At 38.0% G+C, this 20,392-nt stretch overlaps 1 protein-coding gene across 1 annotated transcript in view; it reads right to left on the reverse strand.

Annotated features, from left to right (window-relative positions):
* Positions 1–538: 538 nt before the first annotated feature.
* Positions 539–20,392, reverse strand: part of CHR24 (chromatin remodeling 24) — a 227,993-nt gene continuing 208,139 nt past the window's right edge. The window contains exons 18-21 of the mRNA XM_089436427.1: positions 2,058–2,201; positions 1,841–1,912; positions 1,513–1,642; positions 539–1,273 (exon numbers count right to left, since the gene is read on the reverse strand). Coding sequence (XP_089292553.1) covers positions 944–1,273; positions 1,513–1,642; positions 1,841–1,912; positions 2,058–2,201 — 676 coding nt within the window. The 3' untranslated portion in view covers positions 539–943. The remainder of the gene's footprint in view (positions 1,274–1,512; positions 1,643–1,840; positions 1,913–2,057; positions 2,202–20,392) is intronic.

Consider the following 20,392-nt stretch of genomic DNA (forward strand, 5'->3'; position numbering starts at 1 on the left):
TCCTCCCTTTTTACCAAGCAAGGTTGTGCCTTACGATTTTCAAGCTAGGCTGCCCCTACATCAAGGCTAGCCCTAATTTTGGATTTTGGATGGAAAAAAATTTGCAAGGCTAGCCCTGATTTTGGATGAAAAAATTATTTGCCCACTACAACATGTTATTAAGATTAATATTCTATGAGATTTGGTCGAGCCTAAACACCTTATGGAACAGTTTTTGCTACAGGTGACACTGACCCTCGACCTAAAATTCAAAATAAAATTTGAAGAACTAAACCCCACACAAATCAACTGTTCTCGATCTCATTGTTTATATAGTTCAATGCTAAACCTCACGGGTACGAATCAAATTTTAATGCTAAACCTCTCCACTTTGGCATATTCTCTGAACATATACTCTGCATATAATGCTCACACAAAATTATATATAGGTTATGGCATAGAAAAGTTAAAAACATATCCATTTCAGTCAATACTTTCAAAACAATTATAAAGCTGCTTTCTTCCATATGGACTGTTTATAACTGTGAAAACTGGGAAAGCGTTTTAACTGTTACATCCTTTATATCCTTTAATTGAGATGGTGAACAATAGTCCTCTGCAGAAGCACTAATATTAGAAAGCCAACAAAACTACCAGCCAAAATCAGGATTTTATGCCCGAAAATTTTGGCTGGCTTCAATATAAATTTCAAAGAGTCAATATAAAGGGAAGCAGAATTCAAGAAATTCTTTTCAACATCGTCTCCAAATTGCAATATATAGGAAACTTCCATTACAAAGAATTGTTATATGGAATGTGTAAATGTCATTCCAGCGTCAACACAACACAAACAATAACTGATTACCTTAGAAGTAACCTCCTTGGCGGCTTTGCTAAACAGTTGACTCACATAAATCGTATCTATGAGTTCCCTAAAGCTGAAAAGTTATCAGCATCCCATTTTCTATTCGTGGGTACCCTGAACAGATAATCTACCAAGCTTCTTAGACATGTCATCGATGTTAATGACATTGCAACTTTTGGAACAACTCTCCTTCCTTTCTTTTTCTGAATTATCTATAGAAGAGGCTACATTCCCCATTTTCTTACCTTCTGATTCAGGGCTTATAACACAAACCTTATCATCAGAAATGACTGAAACAGGTGAACTCTCAGGGACAACAATTACACGACTCCTAGAAGAAATGTTTTCCAAGTTCTTCAGTTGATTTGTTAAATCTTTCATCTTCCTCTTGAGATTCTCCCCTTTGTCTGGTAGCTTAGAAACCACAGCCTGATCATTTTTCCATGCATTAAATACCATCAGAGATTGCATCCAAAAAATAACATTCGACACCCACAAAATAGTACAAGGTTCCCCTGAAACAAGTACTCAAACCCCAACCACAAGAAAGAATAAAGTATGCAACTGAACCACAAATACATTTCAAGCACATGTAAAGGACATTAGTGCACTGCCAACATTAGTTCAATCACTTCAATATAATTCAATAGGCCACACCACAACATTACCTCATCTGCAAGAATTTGTGAGAGACGTCGGATATTCTCCTTGATGGCATTTTCCTTACCATCATCACCTGCTGCAGGAGTTTCACGCATAACAGGTTTAAGGTCTTTTGGCCTGAAGGCATACTCACTTCTGCATGGAGAACATCATCTAAGTCAACACACATGCTAGATTTACGTAACACTACTAATTTCTAAACCATTGAATTGTAGTTTGTATCCAACCTAAACCTACAATCAACTCTAGATTTGGCTGTCCACTAACCACTAATACATTTTTACACCATTATGCTTTGCATTTTTCTGTTAAACAACTTCATGTCTACTATACCCGTTTACAATATCATCCCGTGATGATTTTGCTGTAGGATATCTTGAGATAGGCTCTATATATTGTTTTCTCCTGCTTCCATACAGATGAAAAACGACCAGTGAGTCACATATGCACATCAAAAGAAAATACCATCCATACGAAAAACTAATAAAGCAGACAATATAATAAATATAGAGTGATTATTAAAACAAAATCCAGTTAGCAATGGCTTAACCTTGGGTCCCACTTCGACATGTCATTATCTTCAGGTGGCGGAGATTGCACTGATTCTGTCTTAGAATATAGCAAACTATGATGACTAACCCCAGCAATCCCTTGGCCTTCTAGGAACTCAATATGTTGCTTCAACAAAGCATCACTGTGATTATAGCAGATTCAACAGTAAAAAGAGTGCACTTTTTATTGAGAAAAAAATACATGAGCTTTTGTCATCATATTGTCAATGAAAAGTTCCGACAAAGAGCATATGCTCCTGCTCCTTATTAAGGAAAAAAACATCTAATCATAATGACAATTAAAAGCTCCAAGCATAGGCATATATTTGTGCAGTTTTCCTGCCTACTGTAATTAAATTAAAAGAAAACCCTTGGAACCATTCTCTTCCAAAGAATATATTGTTCGTTTATTATGAGGCCACAAAAATATAATATAGCACATCCTTAACCAAAATCATAGAATTTGAGGGAATTAATGAACAATAGATATAACATAAGTCACCAGGTTCAAAATTGAAATTCAGTTCAAAACCAAAACATGTCAAGAACATGCACAGTATCAAAAAACAATTATCTGAAACAGTCTAATCGAAAACTCATCAGTGATCTACATCTGGCAAAGTCCTGCTGCTGCAGGGAATAGTTCAATGCTAGCATCCCAGGAATATATTTATTATTGTCAGCTGCAAAAAGTCACCCTACTAACAGATCATAATTTCCAATTTCAACATATCCATCTGATTGGTATTTGATATAATATGTCAATATCACAATAAACATTTCATCCTTGGCTTTTATTTCATCTTAATTTAAATGGATCATGAAATCTAATTGTCACCCCTCACATTGTATGAGGACAACCCCTTGTGATTTTCATAACAAAACATGATTTATAGGATATCACCACAGATTACCTGACAAATACAGGAGCATTATTATGGATGCATATACTTTCCCTGGCACTTCCCTTAAAGCTTGTCTGACCACAGCCAATCGTGGGTGTGCAGTCTCTAGAGGAACGTATGTTGCTAAGTACACTTGTTTGTTTGTACCCCTAGGGCACATCACCATGGTGGGATTATTTCTGATGATTTATTATTATTATGCCATGGTTAGATGATGTGTTGTCTTCTTGTTTAGCATCATCTTGTCTTGCATGGAAACTTTTATCTAGCATATGTGATCTTTGTGAAGGTATTTGAGGGTCTTGCTTAGCACTGCTCATACATTTGGATTGACCCATAGCATATTCATGGAGTGATACCCATCTCTCCACACCCATCAACTAAGGGTTTCCCTAAGTTTTATTGGTTAATTATTTCTGTTGTATGTGCTGGCTTGGTGACTTACTTATTGGTATATTCACTATGGTTCATCCTTATTATCATTTCTCGCTAGACATATTTTTATCATGATCTAGTATATATCTCCTGATGGTGTGAACTCCCTTGAGGATATTGGCTATATGATGGTGATGTGGCATCCTTTGGTTGAATTGTTTCTTGAGGAAGTAGAACCCTCCCCTTAGTTGGCATCTCTAAAAGCATGGAGACCTTTGGCATAACTTTTATAAACACCCCTCCAAACCCCAAACCCAACCAGAGTTAGAAGGAGGTGGTTACTCTATAGACCCGGCTCCTAAGGTATAGTTATGTGAACAAGAACTAAAAATTTGACTTTTTTCGACTTGTTCAGAATTTCAAATAAACAACATCATTGTGTTCGTCTCATCGACATGATTCCAAGGATATAAATTTCGCCTCAATCCGACATATGGATCAAAAGTTATGGCCCTTTAAAGTTTTATCATAACCACCCTACCACATTGTCGTGACCTCCACGTGGCAGCGTCACAGAGGCCCACGTGGCAAGGGGTGGGGCCGTACACCACCATGGTGGACTCACATAGCACCGAACATGCCCACATGGTAGGCACAAACTCGAAGGAAGGTCAGGATCAACCCTTTCCCCGTGACGTGTTTGTTTAAGAAGCGAGCCTGACCCCCGACCTCTGACATAGTTCGAGGTCAGCCCACAATCTCCCAGTGTTGTAGTGCAATGGGTTGAGGTGATTCCCACCCCCGACCACGCCAACCTGCGGGTGCAGAGAGTCAAGTCGTCCTGCCAAAGATCGAGTGGAAAAGTCTGTCGAAGGTCGAGCCTTCGAGGATGACCTCCCGACCTCTGACCTATTGAACAAAATTTGAATTTTTCAACAGTTGCAATGTTTTAACAAAGCCTGAATTTTTCTAACTTTGCAAGCTTTTCAAACACTGCTTCCAACACCTAATGGTCAATAAATTCATAATGAATTTATGAACAAACTTAAGAAAAAATAAATCAGAGGCATGATAGCAAATTAACAACATTTTCAAGTGCATTTCTTCACAAAATTATAGAAAGTTGTGACATCTCATTAACAGAGTAGAAAACTTATTTTCTTGATTCATGCACAACATAATGCAACCACAGGGAATGGAATCGAGACTTCCTTCCCTTCAATTAAGAATGTACCCAATAACATGCAATGAATATGCCAATATTTATACACAAACTAAACATGAAATCAACACAAGATTACAAATCATTTCTAGATTATCCATTAACATTGAGCACTCATTCCTACCAATGCAGCCAAGATGTTGGTGTAAAACCATGCATTCAATGCATTCAAACAGGGTGTTAGTGTAAAACCATGCATCCATGCTTTCGCATTTCGCATTTCCATATAGCGTACAATGTATACACAGTAAACATGCACAATACTGTAATTAAACAAAATCATTTCTTTGCAATAAGAAGGGTTTCCATGCTAGTTATTGCATGAACAAAATCATTATATCCACATGTTGTTCCAACACCTTTTACACTGACAACAACCCATTGGTCAATCACATATACAATGAAATCATAATCATGCCACCAACAAACATCATTTCATACCAACAATGAAAATAGGCATATATATGTATAAATCTCGATTTATTGAGAACAAGAGAGATACTTATCTCAAAACTAATGGGCAACTAAGTCTGGGACTCTAACTCTCCACCCAACCATAGACAACTGTAGCCAAGTCTCACTTGTAGCTGTCACCCTTGAGGCAGATTCTAGAGGTTGATGGATCTTTTGCTTCAAGGATTAAACACATCCATCAGCTAAAACAAGGACTCCAAAGATTCACCCATCTCCACCCACCAATTGAATTGAAACCAACAAATACACAAACATTCTAGAGACCAATTGTCTCCACCCTTCCAAACTCAACATTGTGGTTCCACCCAATGCATGGATTCCAAAACCAACAGTAAAATCAACATATAGCAAAGAAACATCCAAAAATCCTCCAAGAATTTTTCAAGATCAATTCCTCCATCCCAACCCTTAGGAACTTCCTAAGAAACTCCATCTCCACCCTCCAAGGCAACGGGGACTTGAGAGGCAATCAATTTCCCACCTGGAGATTTCTTCCTGCACCTTTGCCATCTGAAAACTCCATTCCTTTTTGTTGTTCATCCTCTCTTGGTATTCAAATTTCTCTCTTTTCCTTTGCCATCTCCTATACTCTTCTTTTACCAACAAACCCCCACACACTTTATCCTTCCTTTTTCCTCCTTGCTTATACTTTTCTTTTTTCTCTTATAGTTCCAATCTTTTTCCAACAAATCATTTTTTCTCTTCTTGATTGTTCAAAATCCCTTGACCTTTGAAATTCCTCATTTGAATTTTTTGTACATTAATATTATTTCCAACAAGTAATCACCCCATCCCTCTAGAATCAGTGTCCCATTACTCAACCCATTTTTATTTTTCTTACAAATTTTACATGGCATACATAAATGTAACTACTTGGGGTTGTCACAAACCCCTCCCCGTTGGGGGAACACTGTCCTCAGTGTTCTTACTCCATATGCAACACCAAAACATGCTTTAAATCACACACACATTGTTTATTGGAGCTTTATATACCCAGCCCTATACAGTATTTACAATTTATATATCTTTGCTTCAACCAATAAACAAAAAAGGATATGTTTCCCTCATTGAATCAGCCATTTCCCAAGTGGCTTCCTCAAGCCCAAAGTGCCTCCACTATGCTTTAATTTGCTCTATTGCTCGATTCTGAAGCGTGAGGCTCCTCTAGTCTACAATGCATAGTTGTTCTGGCTAGAATTCTCCCTCTAGTTCCACCTATAGCACAAACCAATCAATCACATGATTAGAATCATGTACATATCTTTTAAGCAAAGAAACTTAGAAAATATCACAGATTTTAATTGATGGAGGTAAGGCCAACGTATAGGCCATTGGCCCTATCCTTTCAAGTGTCTGAAGAAGTCCACAAAATCGTAGTGCCAACTTGGCACATGAACCAATCCTCAAGGAGTTTTTCTTGGGTTTAATTCTCAAGTGAACATGTTCTCCAATTTGGAATTCCTTACTCACCCTATGTTGATCTGCATAGCTACCTTTGCATGTCCTTTGCTACCTTTAAATTATGCTTAATGATTTGCATTTGATGCTCCATCTCTTTTAGCATATCAAGCCCAATAAGGACCATGTTCACAAGATCACTCCAGCTGATAGGAGTATTACAACTCCTTCCATATAATGTCTCAAATGGGCTCATCTTTAAAGATTCCTTGTACCCATTGTTGTATGCAAATTCTACAAGTCGAAAGTGTTCTTCCCACTTCTTTTCTTGATGCATCACATACACCCTCAACATGTCTTCCAGGATTATATATGTCCCCTCTGTTTGCCCATCTGTTTATGGATGATAAGTTGTACAGAAAGTCAATTATGTCCTCAATACTGCAAACAATTCATTCCAAAACATGGAAGTGAACTTGGCATTTCTATCTGAAATCATTTTCTAGAGAAATCCATGCAATCTCACAATCTCCTTTATGAAAATTTGAGCCACTTCACTTGCTAAGTTAGTAGATTTAACTGCTACAAAGTGAGCTACCTTGCTCACCTTGTCAATCACCACCATAATTGCATCATGTTGTTTTGAGATTCTTAGCAAATTCATGATGATGTTCCTTGGAAGAATTCAATGTTGGTTCACCCTACTGAAGAATGTAACTAGTGTTGGTCTTCATAATTGAATTTGAGTCATGATGTAATGTATTTGTCAAAAGAAAGAAAAAGGAATATTATTATTATAGAAATTGACTCATTAAAGCATGGGCTTCATGCTTGGGTCAATGGTTTATAGATCAAAGCCTCCATTGCAGAGTTCTAGGGTTTATGTCAAGTGTCCTTGTCCATATCATAATGTAATAGACCCTTCTTAGGCTTCATCTATGAAGAAATATTTTTTTTAATGTAAATTGGGTCATCTAGGCCTGCTCCACCAAGTCAGCTTAACTGAGGGGCAAAAACTCCTATATAAAGGCAACAACTCGACCTCATTTGGAGCACTCAACCATCAAGTTTTATCTGCAACTTCTGGGGCCAGTAAAAGTGTGAAATTCAAGGGATAAGAAGGAAAAGGATAGGGGATGAGAAGGAGGTCTCTATCAAGCACAAGAAGTCGAAATTCTCTCTCTCTCTCACGTGTCAAGTTGCTAAGCTGCTAGAGGGGCCGAAACTGTAGTGCTGAAGTTGGGCCAAAATTTGTAGTTTCTAGGCATTGAAACTACAGTGCTGAAGTTGGACTGAAATACTGAGTTAGTAGGGGCCAAAATTCTAGGTTGTTGTTGGGTTGTAGCTACTAAATAAGAAGAGAATATTGAAGGTTGTTGAATTATATTGGAAGGCTGATTTGGTGGATGATGAAGATCTTTTGGTCTAGGGACTTGGTCTATCTCAACTTGAATTTGCTAGTGGAAGAGTTTGACTGGGTTTTCCCCTATAGAGGGGTTTTAGCCCTGGCAGAGTGCATGCATCTGGTGTCTTTGATCTTCGTGTTTTGCTTTTGATAATTTCTTGATGAAACAAAGATAAAAGAAGAACGTAAGAAAGGTAATAAGAACTCAAAGTTATCACAAGTAATTATCAACATAATAAAACATTTTTGCCTTTCTGATTTTCTAACACATCTCCCTTCTAAATGTCTTTGTTGTTTATTGTTGGAATTGTCAATGCAAGCTTTCCTCCTTCATTAAGAATTGGTCGACATCTACTTTATCAAGTTTTGCTCAATAATCTACGAAAAAGGCATTTGTTTTAAACGACATAAAACCAAAACTCTACAATAAATGTGAGAAATTTATTTATGCTTTCATAGTTTATGTATTTGATTTTTTCAAAACATATAGTCCCTCATTTCCCTGACTATTAAGCATTCCAAATGAGGAAGATGGTACCTCGCCAACACCCTATGGATTTTCACCCTCTTTCCTAGTTTTCCAAATAGAGAATGGTAGTAACTAAAAAGGAAAATGTTGGAAAAAGTTACTATGTTCGGTCTTCAATAATGTACTTGAGTCATTATGTAATGTACTTGTCAAAAGAATAAAGAAAAGAATTCTTACTATTATTATTGTAGCTTATTAAAGCATGGGTTTCATCCTTGGGTCACCATGGTTTAGGTCAAAGTCCCCATTGAGGACTTCTAGGATTTATTTTGGGTCTATAGAATTATTGTACATTTAAGGGGACCCTTCTTGGGCTTTTGAATCATGTAAATCGGTTAAATATTGAATCAAAGATGAATTATGTAACCTCCACACCATGTCGACCTAAGAGAAGATCAAGCCGGCCTAAGGACCCATTCTACACCACAAGAAGCCTATAAAAAGAAGGACTATGAATTCATTTGGAGTATCACTTCTCATCTTCTCATCTACTGAGCAGAAGTGCGAATATCTTGTTGTTCGGCAAAAGTGCAAAGTGGATAGCTAGGAAAGTCTGTTGTCAGAAAGTCAGAGTGAATGTAAGTTTGGGGGAGTCTATGGAGAAGAGAAAAATCGAAATTTTGGTGGGGGTATCACTCTGTTTCGTGCTATGGATTGGGAGAATGAAGTCTTCCAAGTTGGACTGTCGCCGAAAATTGTTGGTTGCTGCAAGTTGCTGCATAGTCGAAGTTGCTAGGAAGAGGTCAATCTTCTAAAGGCTGACTTGGTGTGGAGGAAATGTTTGGTCAAGGTCTAGGGTGTAGAGTCTCGAAGAATAATATTGAAAGGAAGAATTACTTTGAGAGGGTTTCCCCTCGAGGGGGGTTTTGCACTGGCATGTGCCTATATCTTGTGTCCATTATTTTATGTGATGTTGCTTTTGGTAATTGCTTGATGAACTAAAGAAAGAAGATATAAAGAATTGTAATAATAAGAAACATCACAAGTAATTATCAAGACCGAGAAAATATTTACTGCCTTTCTGATTTTCCAACATGGTATCAAAGCTTTGGTGAAGAAAGAAGAAAAGGGCAGATCCATTCATAGGCACTATCTCAGGGAAGGAGACTATCATATTCAAGGAAGATGTCTAACTCTATCAAGGGGGAGATCAAGCTTGAAGGATCATATAACTTCAGATCCTGGAAGAAGAGGATTGACCTAATCCTCAAGAAGAACAAGGTGTTAGACTTGGTTAAAGAAAATGTAAAGAAGCCTACAGAAAAAGCGAATGATGTCGACAAAGTGAAATTCAGGGATCTAGAATTGATGGCTATGGCTCTGATGGTAGAAGGGATAAAAGACAATCTTGTCCCATTCATAGCTAACATCGATCATGCTCAAGAGATGTATGAAGCCTTGTCGAAGCTATTCACTATTAAGAACATTGGTCAAGTAGCAAGTTTGAAGAATGAGTTGAGGACTACAAAGATGACTAAAGAAGATATTGTGGAAACCTTCTTTGTGAATATAGCTAGACTCAAGGATGATCTCTTGGCCATTAATGAGATTGTTCCGGAAAAGATAAGTATTTATCTCATGTCTTTTCAATTTCGGCTCATGTATTCATTTAGTTTTGATTATGTTAAATACTAATCACCATTCTCCCTCTATTGTCTTGATTAGGGAAAATATCTGCAAGAAGGAGGATCTCTCAAGACAAGGTTAGTCAAGAAACAAAGGTATGCTTTGAATTCATTGATTGAAAAGATTATTCATTTGATGATATATTACTACCACTATTGAATCCTAGTGATTCTTGCTTGGGTGATTCATCTCTTGATAAATTTACCCACCCCACTCTTATCTGATTTTAGTATAACCCTGGACAAGGTCTAGAAAAACCTAATCGAAAGGTATGCTGTTGTGAATGTTTGAAACCCTAAACTAATTAGGGATATTGTGAAATGTTAGTTGAAGTCATTATTGATGATTTCATAATTGGGATTTTGGTATGATTGTAAAATCCAAACTTGTTAAGATGGAATGATAAGATCTAAAATCCTGAAACCTTTGAAGTTTTGGTAATATGGGGTTTGCTATGTTTCTACATTAGAACCCTAGCTCAATGGGGTTTGGTGGAATGTGTGTTCTACATTGGAACCCTAGATCATTAGGGTTTGGTGGAATGTGTGAGCAAGACCCTTATATTGTCTTAGAATTGATTTACTTGGTATGTGTGTGTTGTTTGATCAAACCCTAGTATAATCAATATGTTTGTGTGTCCAAGTCTTATTGATATTTGTGAAGTTGGGTTTGACTACCTCATGATATGAAATGTATTTGAATGGTGATGAAATCTAGGCATATAGAGATATGTCCATTTGGTTGAAACCCTAGCTTGGTTTAGGTCAAAAGTATTAATGTTATTGGACATATGATATGCTTATGTATGGTTATGAATTCCTAGATATGTGTGTTGACCTAGTCATTGATGGTCATGAGTCTTAGGATTTAATGAAGTACTTGTCTAAGACTCTAAGTTGTTGATGTTTGGAAATCTAGGGTGTTATAGTTAAACCCTAGTGAAGTTAAAAGTTGTTTAGTATGTGTGATATAACAATCTAAAATCTATTAGATGATTGTTGAAAAATGAAAATCTAGGGTTTGGCAGTTAAACCCTAGTAGTGACATTATCTAATGTGAAATATAACACTCTGAGATTTATGCATGTAATGATTATGGAGATTGGAAATCTAAGGTTTTGGAATTAAACCTTAGTCAAAGTAAAATCTCTAGAATATGATGATTTGAGATTTGTATAAGACTGTTGAATTTGTGAAAATGGAATTCTAGGGTTTTGGAGTCGAACCTTAGTCGAAGTAGAAATCTCTGATGAATGTTGACTATATGATAATTTGAGATTTGTGAAGAAATTGTTGAAATTTGAATTTGTTTGGTTGAGTATGATGATTGCTCGGAAATCTAGGGTTTGCAACTAACCTTAGTAGTAATTGGTCATGTTAGTGACTGATTGATGGTTGATTGAAAATCTAGGGGTTTGGAACTAACCCTAGTGGAAGCTAATTAGGTTAATCACTAAGCTGTGATTGACTTTGATTGATTCTTTTGTATGAAATCTAGGATTTGTATGAATCCCTAGTGAGAAGTCTAACACATGTATTTTGGAAGGTTGTTAGATGATTTGTAGATCCATATTTGTGTGAATGGTTTCTAGGGTTTGCTATATCTTGTAGTAAGGTATGTCATACCTTTGGAAGACACATTGAAACCCTAGATGGAATGAATGATCATATGAAGGAATCTAGGGTGTATAAAGTCCCTAGCAAGATGTTGAAGAGTATATGTCTCTTGTCTGTAATTAAGTTTGGGTATTTGATATGTATAATGATGAAATGCTTCCGTGATTCTGATATGGCTAGCGTCATGCTTCTTTAGATTTGGTTGTACTTGCTATCTAAGTTGTGCAGGTACACAATCTTCAACTTGGTGAAGATGCTCGATGTGACAAGCAAGTTGTGTAGGTACACAATCTTCAACTTGGTGAAGATGCTCGATGTGACAAGCAAGTTGTGCTAGTACACAATCTTCAACTTGATGAAGATGCTCGATGTGACAAGCATGATGAGGATGATAATAACTCTAATGAAATGGTTGGAAGCATAGTTTTAAAACTCCGACTCCGCTGAGGATCGACTTCGACTCCGACTCCGCCAAGGATCGACTCCGACTCCAACTCCGCTGAGGATCGACTCCGACTCCGACTCCGCCGAGGATCGACTCCGACTCCGACTCCGCCGAGGATCTTGGCTCAATTTCAATGACTCGGTCAAATCAGTATGACTCATCCAAAGTACTTCATGGCTTCCCAAGAGAAGATTTATCCAATCCTGCACTTGCCCTGTACCATTCACCCCTAGTAAAATCAACATGACCTAGCCAAAATCCTTTATGGCTTCTCAGTTGAATGTATCCATCTCCTCTAGTCAAATCAACCTGACTCAACCAAAGTCTTTCATGGCTTCTCAAGAGATGGCCTTCCGATCCTGCAAAGACATCAACACTCCCTCTCAAAGAGGGAGACATTCTACATCACGCCAAGCTTATCTCTGAAGTATACAAGCTTCGCTCTAGATAGAGGCTTGGTGAGAATGTATGCAATTTGCTTGCCTATGGAGATGTATTGGAGCTTCATTGCTCCCTTCCGCACCATGTTGCAGATCAAGTGACTTGATCAAAAGACCAGCGAGAAGCTTTTAAAGCCACATTACTTTACGACTTGTGACACGGGTTGCGATATACTTCGCCTTTGTTATATTGAGTGCAATAGAAATTTTCTTCCTACTAAACCAAGATAACATAGTTGTTCCCAAGATGAAGTAGCACCCTGAGGTACTCTTTTTGTCCTCTGCACTCCTGGCCCAATATGAATCAATATATCCCTGCAGCCTCACTTCACCAACTAAAACATATCTCAAACCATATCCAAATGTACTCGTAAGTTCCTCAACACATGCGTTGTCGCAACCCAATGTATTTGCCTTGGCTCATGTTCGAAAATGTAATTAAGTTCGATCTTCATAATTGTCATTGTATATGTGTCATTATATATTATTGTAAAAGTCAAAGAAGAAAAAGAATTATTATTTTTCAAGCATGGGCTTCATGCTCAAGTCAAATTGTTATTTAGGTCAACCATATTCTTTATGCTTCTAGGGTTCTTTGAGTCAAAAGAATATTTGTTATTATTGGAAATGTAACTAGTTTTAGTCTTCATATTTATCTTTATAGTTGTATCCATTTATATTTCATGTAAATGAAGAAAAAGAATTATATTTAAGCATGTGTTTCATGCTCATCTTCATGCTCCTAAGGTTCAATGAGCCAAAAAGAGTCTTTGTCATATGTATAAGACCCATTTGGGAAATTGTAACAAGAAAGAAAAATTATTTTTGAGTCTAGAGAGTCATTTTGTCCTCCAAGACCAGGTTGGCCCTACCAAGGATTAGTCGCCCTAGGAGAGGCATACTCAACCTCTTCGAAAGCATATATATAGGAAGGTCGACTCACTTGGTGACACTACACAGGTTCAATCTGAAACAAGAATATGAAGCAAGAAAAGTCAAACAAAAGAAATAAAATCTGATTTTTATGCTTGGATTCTCTCACACATGCAAGATTATGGTTTCTGAAAATTGTAGGAGGCCAAGAATTGCAAGTACGAGTTGCAGATCTAAAATAGAGGGCCAAAACTCTAATTTGACCAAAAATTTTGAAGTTTGACATTCGTTGACCTTAGTAACTTAAGCTTGTTTGAGAAAGGAATTATTGGAGAGCTCACTTGATGCTTGGAAGGAATCTTAACTTTGGTCTTTGTGTCTTGGAGGTCTCATTTTGATCTGATTCTATAAGAAGAGGAATGTTTAGAATTTCCCCAATTGTGGGGTTTTGCCCTAGCGTGGAGCTTATATCTAGTGTTCTTTATGTTTTTATGATCTTCATGTATTGATAATTGTTTAATGAAGAATTTAAACTAAATAACAAAAGCCATCAAATATCACAAGTAATTATCAAGTAAGGCAAATCAACATTAATCTACAAATACCTTGATTTTGCAACAATTATAAGTCAAACTATTGTACTAGAGTCAAGTCCTATTTGGACTTTTGAAAACAAATGGAAAAATAATTTTATTTGAGTCAAAATTATGAACTTTGTCCCGACAAGACCAAGTCAGCCCCACCTAGACAAGTCGACCCTGGCAAGGACCCATTCGACCTCCTAGATGTGTATAAATAAAAGACAGTTCAACCTCATTTGGAGACAAAGCAAGCAAGTCATTTGATTCTTCAAATCAAATGACTTCATTTTGTAAGGAAGGCAATAAGCTCGATGGGTCAACAAACTTTCAAGCATGGAAGAAGAGAATAGATTTGGTACTCATAGAAAATGAAGTCACTGCCAATGTTCTAGGCAAAATTGCAGAACCAAGGAAGGATAAAACTCAAGAATGAGCCAAGTACAATAAAGGAGAAGTTAGGGCTCAAAGGATTCTCATTGAATCTATCAAGGATCATCTCATTCACTTTGCTGCAAATTTGGGCACATCTAAAGCAATCTATGACAAGTCAGTAAAACAATATTTTGTTAGTACAACAAGTCAAAATATATCTCTGAGGAATAGACTTTACAAAACAAGGTTATCAAGGGATGAAGACTTGGCATCATATCTTATAAAGGTCTCACAATTGAAGGATCAATTACAAGGGCTTGGAGAAGTTGTTTTTTATTACGAATTAACTACTTGTATACTCAATGCTTTACCTTTAGAATGAAGTAGTTTTGTGACAAGCATTTATTCAAGAAAGGACACTCCGAACTTCAATGAGTTGTGATCTTTGTGTATTCTAGAAGAGACAAGACTAAAAACAAAAGATGGCATTGAACCCAATGAAAAGTCTCAAGCTTTAGTTTCTAGATCAAAGAAGAAAGGAAAGTTTGGAAGGTTTGAACCTCGTCAAAAGAACAACAATGACAGCAACAATCAAAAGAGGTTGTCCCAAGGATCCTCAGAACAAGAAGAACAATAAGAGGAAGGAAAGGAGTGGAGCTCACATTGTTGAAGAAAATGAAGAACCTAAAAAGAAGTCAAAAGATGAAGATCCTAAGGATCTCTATTATTGAAGAACTCCACTGCTACCAGGTTTACTTGTAGTTTTTTTCTTAGAAGATGGCAGTTAGAATAAGCATAAGCAATTTCATTTGTAGAAGAGTCTTCGATTTTGCAAATCATGGCATCATGAAAAAGAAGCATACAACATTGGAAGGATTAGAGTTTGCACAGTCAGTTGTATCTTATTGAGAGCAATCATCTAGCAAGGCAAGGATAGAAGGATTTGGACCATCTAGCACTTCACAATACATACTGCTACTTTTTGACGTCATGATGTTTTAGATACAATCTTAGAAAGGATCACAAGGATCCCTGACAGTAATATAAATATGAGAAGGTTCTTCACTATGTGGAAGAATCATTATAACATGGCAAGAGTAGGTTCTACCAGAAGATTATGGAAGCAAGTATCAAAGAAGCTTGCAAGTATGAAGATAGTCAAGTTGTAGCAAGAAGGTATAATTGAAGCATTTCTCATCTTAAGAAAGGAGTCTCAACTTCAAGGAAAGAAGCAGCGCATTCAAAACAAAGTCAATTAGATGGCTACATGAAAGGAAGAGGTATGCATATCTTTAGAAAAGGGCTCTTCATTAGAAAGTAGAATTTGTGTCTTCAAAAATATTGTAGGAAGAATTGGTTGCAGAAGTGTGCTTGGAAGCATGAACATGGTATGTCATGGTTAAGTTTGGATAAGAAAATACTCTTTCATAGATGTATGATAGATGAGCATGGTACTGATCAACATCCAATATGGTCTCTTCAAAAACATAAGAAAAGGGAGTTGTAAAGACTCTAATGGATATGATACTGAAGCTTGTTGATTGGTTCATTCCATGAACACAATGATTGATGATTAATGTTTGAAAGAGTGTGAAGCAAGATTCTAGTAAGAAGATGGACCATGCAAAGGGATGTTGATCTCAGAGGGAGCAAGTAGCAAAACTTGACATCTTGACAAGAGGCTATCATGACTTGGTAACTCTGATATTGATGATTTGTTTGAGATATGATTTGGCTACCTATAAGAACATGTTGCAAAAGTACAGACTGGAAAGATAGCAGTTGAGATAATATATCTACAACTATTTGGTTTAAACTCAATTCAAGAGCACATGGATTGAGTGGAAAGCATTGGTAGTGGCTTAGAAGTATATATGGCAGAAATGTGTACACCATGAAGGCAGAAAAGGTAGCATGTCACGAGATAGCCTGTTGGTCATGTTGGATCTAATGATATTCACTTTCCTAGATGGACAGAGGGAGCTATGATTAGCTCTACATTGATTGGTTTGACAAGATACCTTTGATGACAAAGATACTATAAATGATGGTTGATGGAAAGTGATATAAAAGGCTAATGGAAAGAACCATGTCACAAAGATAGATAGAGAAAGAGTTTGGCTCCATAACATCTAGGAAGGTCGAAGCTCAAGTAAGATGTGATTATGCAAGAAAAAGGAGCCCTTGGAGATACTACTAAGATCTTCACGAAAGAACAAGTAGTTGATGAATGAGACAAAGATGAAGCTTATGGTTGTGTCTCCCTAGTTGAGAGGGAGCTAGGATCTACTCCCTGTTTGAAAAGGGAATGAGGATTACCTCCCTATTTGAGAGGGAGTGATGTGGGGCACCGTATTTTCCATGTGTCATGCACTAGAGCAGGACTAACAGTCGTAAGTCTATTGAAGGCACTAGGAGGGAGAATGGAGGATTGGATAAGCATCTAGAACTAGTACTCCTTGTAGAGTGAGAAGCCAAGATAGGAAGTAGTCCCTTGAACCGATGCTCTTTGAGGATCTGATAGGGTATCACGATAAGAGTAGTGGAAGAGCACTGATATTCTTTGGGGATTGGGAATCCAAGATAAGAATAGTCCTGGAAGGACATACCTGGTGACCATTCGAATGGGATAGGTGCCTTGAGAGGTTGTGGTGTTGTTGTCCATATGTATGCCTCCCAACATTGTGCTCTAATCTTGTAGAGAGTTAGAGCTTGTCAAATTCAAGGCCTTGCTATATTGCAGTTTGACAATGTTGGTCATGACGTTGATGTTTGATGATGGCTTATCAATCCAACTCTTATGAGAATATTTCAATTTGAGAGTATCCTTGTACCAATTATGTAATTATGAATACCTCCCTAGTTAAAAGGGAGTGTTGGAAAATGTAACTAGGTCTAGTCTTCATAATTTTCATTGTATATGTGTCATTGTCTATTTCTTGTCATGTGGGTTTCATGCTCTAATCAAATTGTTATTAAGGTCAAGCATGTTCTTCATGCTTCTAGGGTTCTTTGAGTCAAAAGAATATTTTTTATATGTCAAACTATTGTAATGGAGTGAAGTCCTAATTGGACTTTTGAAAAGAAGTGGAAAATGAATTTTATTTGAGTCAAAATAATGAATTTTGTCCCCATAAGACCAAGTCGACCCTGGAAGGGACCCATTCAACCTCCTAGATGTGTATAAATAGAGGACAGTTTGACCTTATTTGGAGGCAAGCAAGCAAGTTCGATTCTTGTGCCAAGAAATAAGAGAAAAAACAATGAAATACAAGAAAGGAAGAATTGAAGTCAAAGGAGAGAGTGAAGGTCAAAAGAGAGAAATTTGCCCTAATTTATGTCACACATGCGAAATTGCAAAAGTTGTAGGGGCCGAAAATTGCGTTGCATGGGCCTAAATTTTGAAGTTCGAGCAAGTTTGGAAGAATTTGACTATTGTTGACTTGAGTTGACAATGACTCATTGAAAGAGCTTGGAAGGAGGGCTTACTTGGGTCTTGTGGGAGGTCTTGGTCTTGGATTTTGGTCTTGGATTTCTCGCTTTGATTTTATTCTATAAGAAGAGAAGAATTTACTGGGTTTTCCCCTTGGAGGGGATTTTCCCAGGCTTGGAGCCTACATCTTGTGTTCATTGTCCTTTTGTGATCTTCATGGTTTATGGTTTTGGTAATTGTTTGATGAAAAGAACATGATAAAAAAGTAATAAGAAGCCAACATATCTTCACAAGAAATTAATAAGTAAAGAGAAATCTCAATAAATGTTGCCCTATTGATTTCTCAACAACTCAGCCATATATTGGCTCAAGGTGTTCACTGCAAAGTAAATGTCTAACCTAGTGTTAACCATGTACATCAAGGATCCAATCAATTGTCTGTACATTGTGGGATCCACCAAATATGAATTTGAAACAAAATCACTCAGCTTCTTCAAATTGGTCACCATGAGTGTAGCCATGGACTTGCATGCCATCATACTGAATTTCGTCAAAATCTAGACAACGTACTTCCCCTGTCTGACGAAGATCTAATCTGGTCTCTACCACACCTCCAATCCCAAGAAATAGTGCATCAGGCCAAGATCCTTCATCTCAAACTTCAAGGCCAACTCCCTCTGACACTGAATAAGATCCATCTGTGGTTAATCCAAGCTACTCCCTTTGTCATGTAAGCAGGTCCTTCTAGCACCGCTGCTCCCTTTGTCACTGAAGCATACTGTTTTGTCTAACATGGTCCTTCATATAAGGCATACAACTCCTAGAAACCTCCTGTAATTGAGCATTTGACAATCTCAACACGTGACATCCTTTTGGAAGGCTACTCCTTCCATTCTGCTTAACTATCTGCTCCGTCAAAACTAGAAGTTCTTACAAACATCTGGCACAGTTCTTGACATCTTGACAATCGGTATAATTTTCTTCTTTGAATACTGACCATCCGGCAACTAGAGTAAAAAAAATCTCCTTGAAGTCCACTCCCTCTTTCTAGGAAAGCCCTCTTGTCACAAGCCTTGCTTTGTACTTCTCGATGCTACTTCTATTGTGTATAAATATAAGGCGAATGAGAATCATTTAACACATCCAAGAAGCATCTTTCATAGTCTACACATCAAGAAAGCCAGCTCGAGTGTGGGTAGCGAGAGTACAGGGACACGAGTCCAGGAACGCGCAAGTGCAGGAATGCGAGTGCAGGAACGCGAGTGCAGGAACGCGTGAGGGCAGGAACGCGTAAGTGCAAGAATGCGTGAGTGCAGGAATGCGAGTGCAGGAACGCATGAGTGCAAGAAGGCGGGTGCAAGAACGCTCGAGTGCAGGAACGCGTGAGTCCAGGAATGCGTGAGTGCAAGAACATGATTGCAGGAACACGAGTACAGGAATGCGCGAGTGCATGAACAAGCTAGGTATGCATTGTATTGATGTGTTAAGGTTGAATTGATGCTACTGGATGACATCCTAGGAGAGGATAGTTTAGAAGTTTGCTAGCAGCCATGTGGAAGGGTTTCCTAGATGTTCGATGCGCTAACTAGGAGCAGATGTTACAGCGAGGATTGGTCACTCGTGGACTGTTGGAGGGCAGCGTGAGAGTGGACCAAGTGTGGACGTGATTGGGCACTTATGGTCTATTGGAGGACAGCGAGATAGTGTCCAAGTTGGAGCTCAGTGAGCAACACCTTGATGGACAAAGGTAGTTGCGAGAGAGGCAGTTGTTGAACTCAAGGGTCTGATCAACCAAAAGCAGTTTGCGAAGCCTGAGACGTGTGTGTGGAGAAGGAGATCTATGGCAAATGATGGGCAGTCCTCCTAGCCCGTGTTCATTGTAGGAGATGGACATCTTACAGTGATAGGTGGCAGCCCTATGTGCCCTCTGTTGGTCTTCATCGTTGCAGCACAGGAAGACCATAGTGGGCTAAAGTCCTTAAGTAGCTGAGGAGCAACAATGGGTAGATTAATAGTTGTTCACAAGTGGAGCTGTGAACAACTTGACAGGAGTCGCGATGTGTTGTGCCCTTGATAGACTAAGGCACAACTAGTAAGCAGATTGCTAGCCAAGGTTCAGTGACCAAATGGACTTGGATCGTTGATAGAGGCAGTGTTGCAGATCGGGGGCCAAAGGACCAGGCAGGTACTGGGTACGACTGAGAGGAGCTGAGAGAGTCGACTACATCAACCAAATGGTCAAGAGTATCTTGTTGAGGGTAGATTGGTTGTCGATGTACTAACACCAAGCCCCAGTTTCGTATCTTGTACTAATGGATGTAAGAGGGCCATTATCCCTAGTACGGGAGCCCGAGACTATTGTATTAAATGTTGTTTAATATAACAAAGTTAAGTTGAAAATTGTAAAAAGTTATCCATATTCTATGCATGTGTGATTCACTGTTGTTTATATTCCGCTATTGAAAGTAGTTATGTTGAGATTCTTAGTTTTGTAGCGTTAGAGATTTCAAGACTCTATCCTAGATCGAAGATCGTGGAAATTCAACATGGAATCAAAGCGTATCTGAGCTACTTTGAGGGACAGTGAATCAGAGTGTGCACAGCAAAGCAACTCAAAGGGAGTTATGGGTGTCTAGATCA

Source organism: Pinus tabuliformis, chromosome 5_2 (assembly GCF_031772625.1).
Source record: "Pinus tabuliformis cultivar Carrire ecotype Pingquan chromosome 5_2, CPIR1, whole genome shotgun sequence".
In the NCBI taxonomy this organism is placed as follows: domain Eukaryota; kingdom Viridiplantae; phylum Streptophyta; class Pinopsida; order Pinales; family Pinaceae; genus Pinus; species Pinus tabuliformis.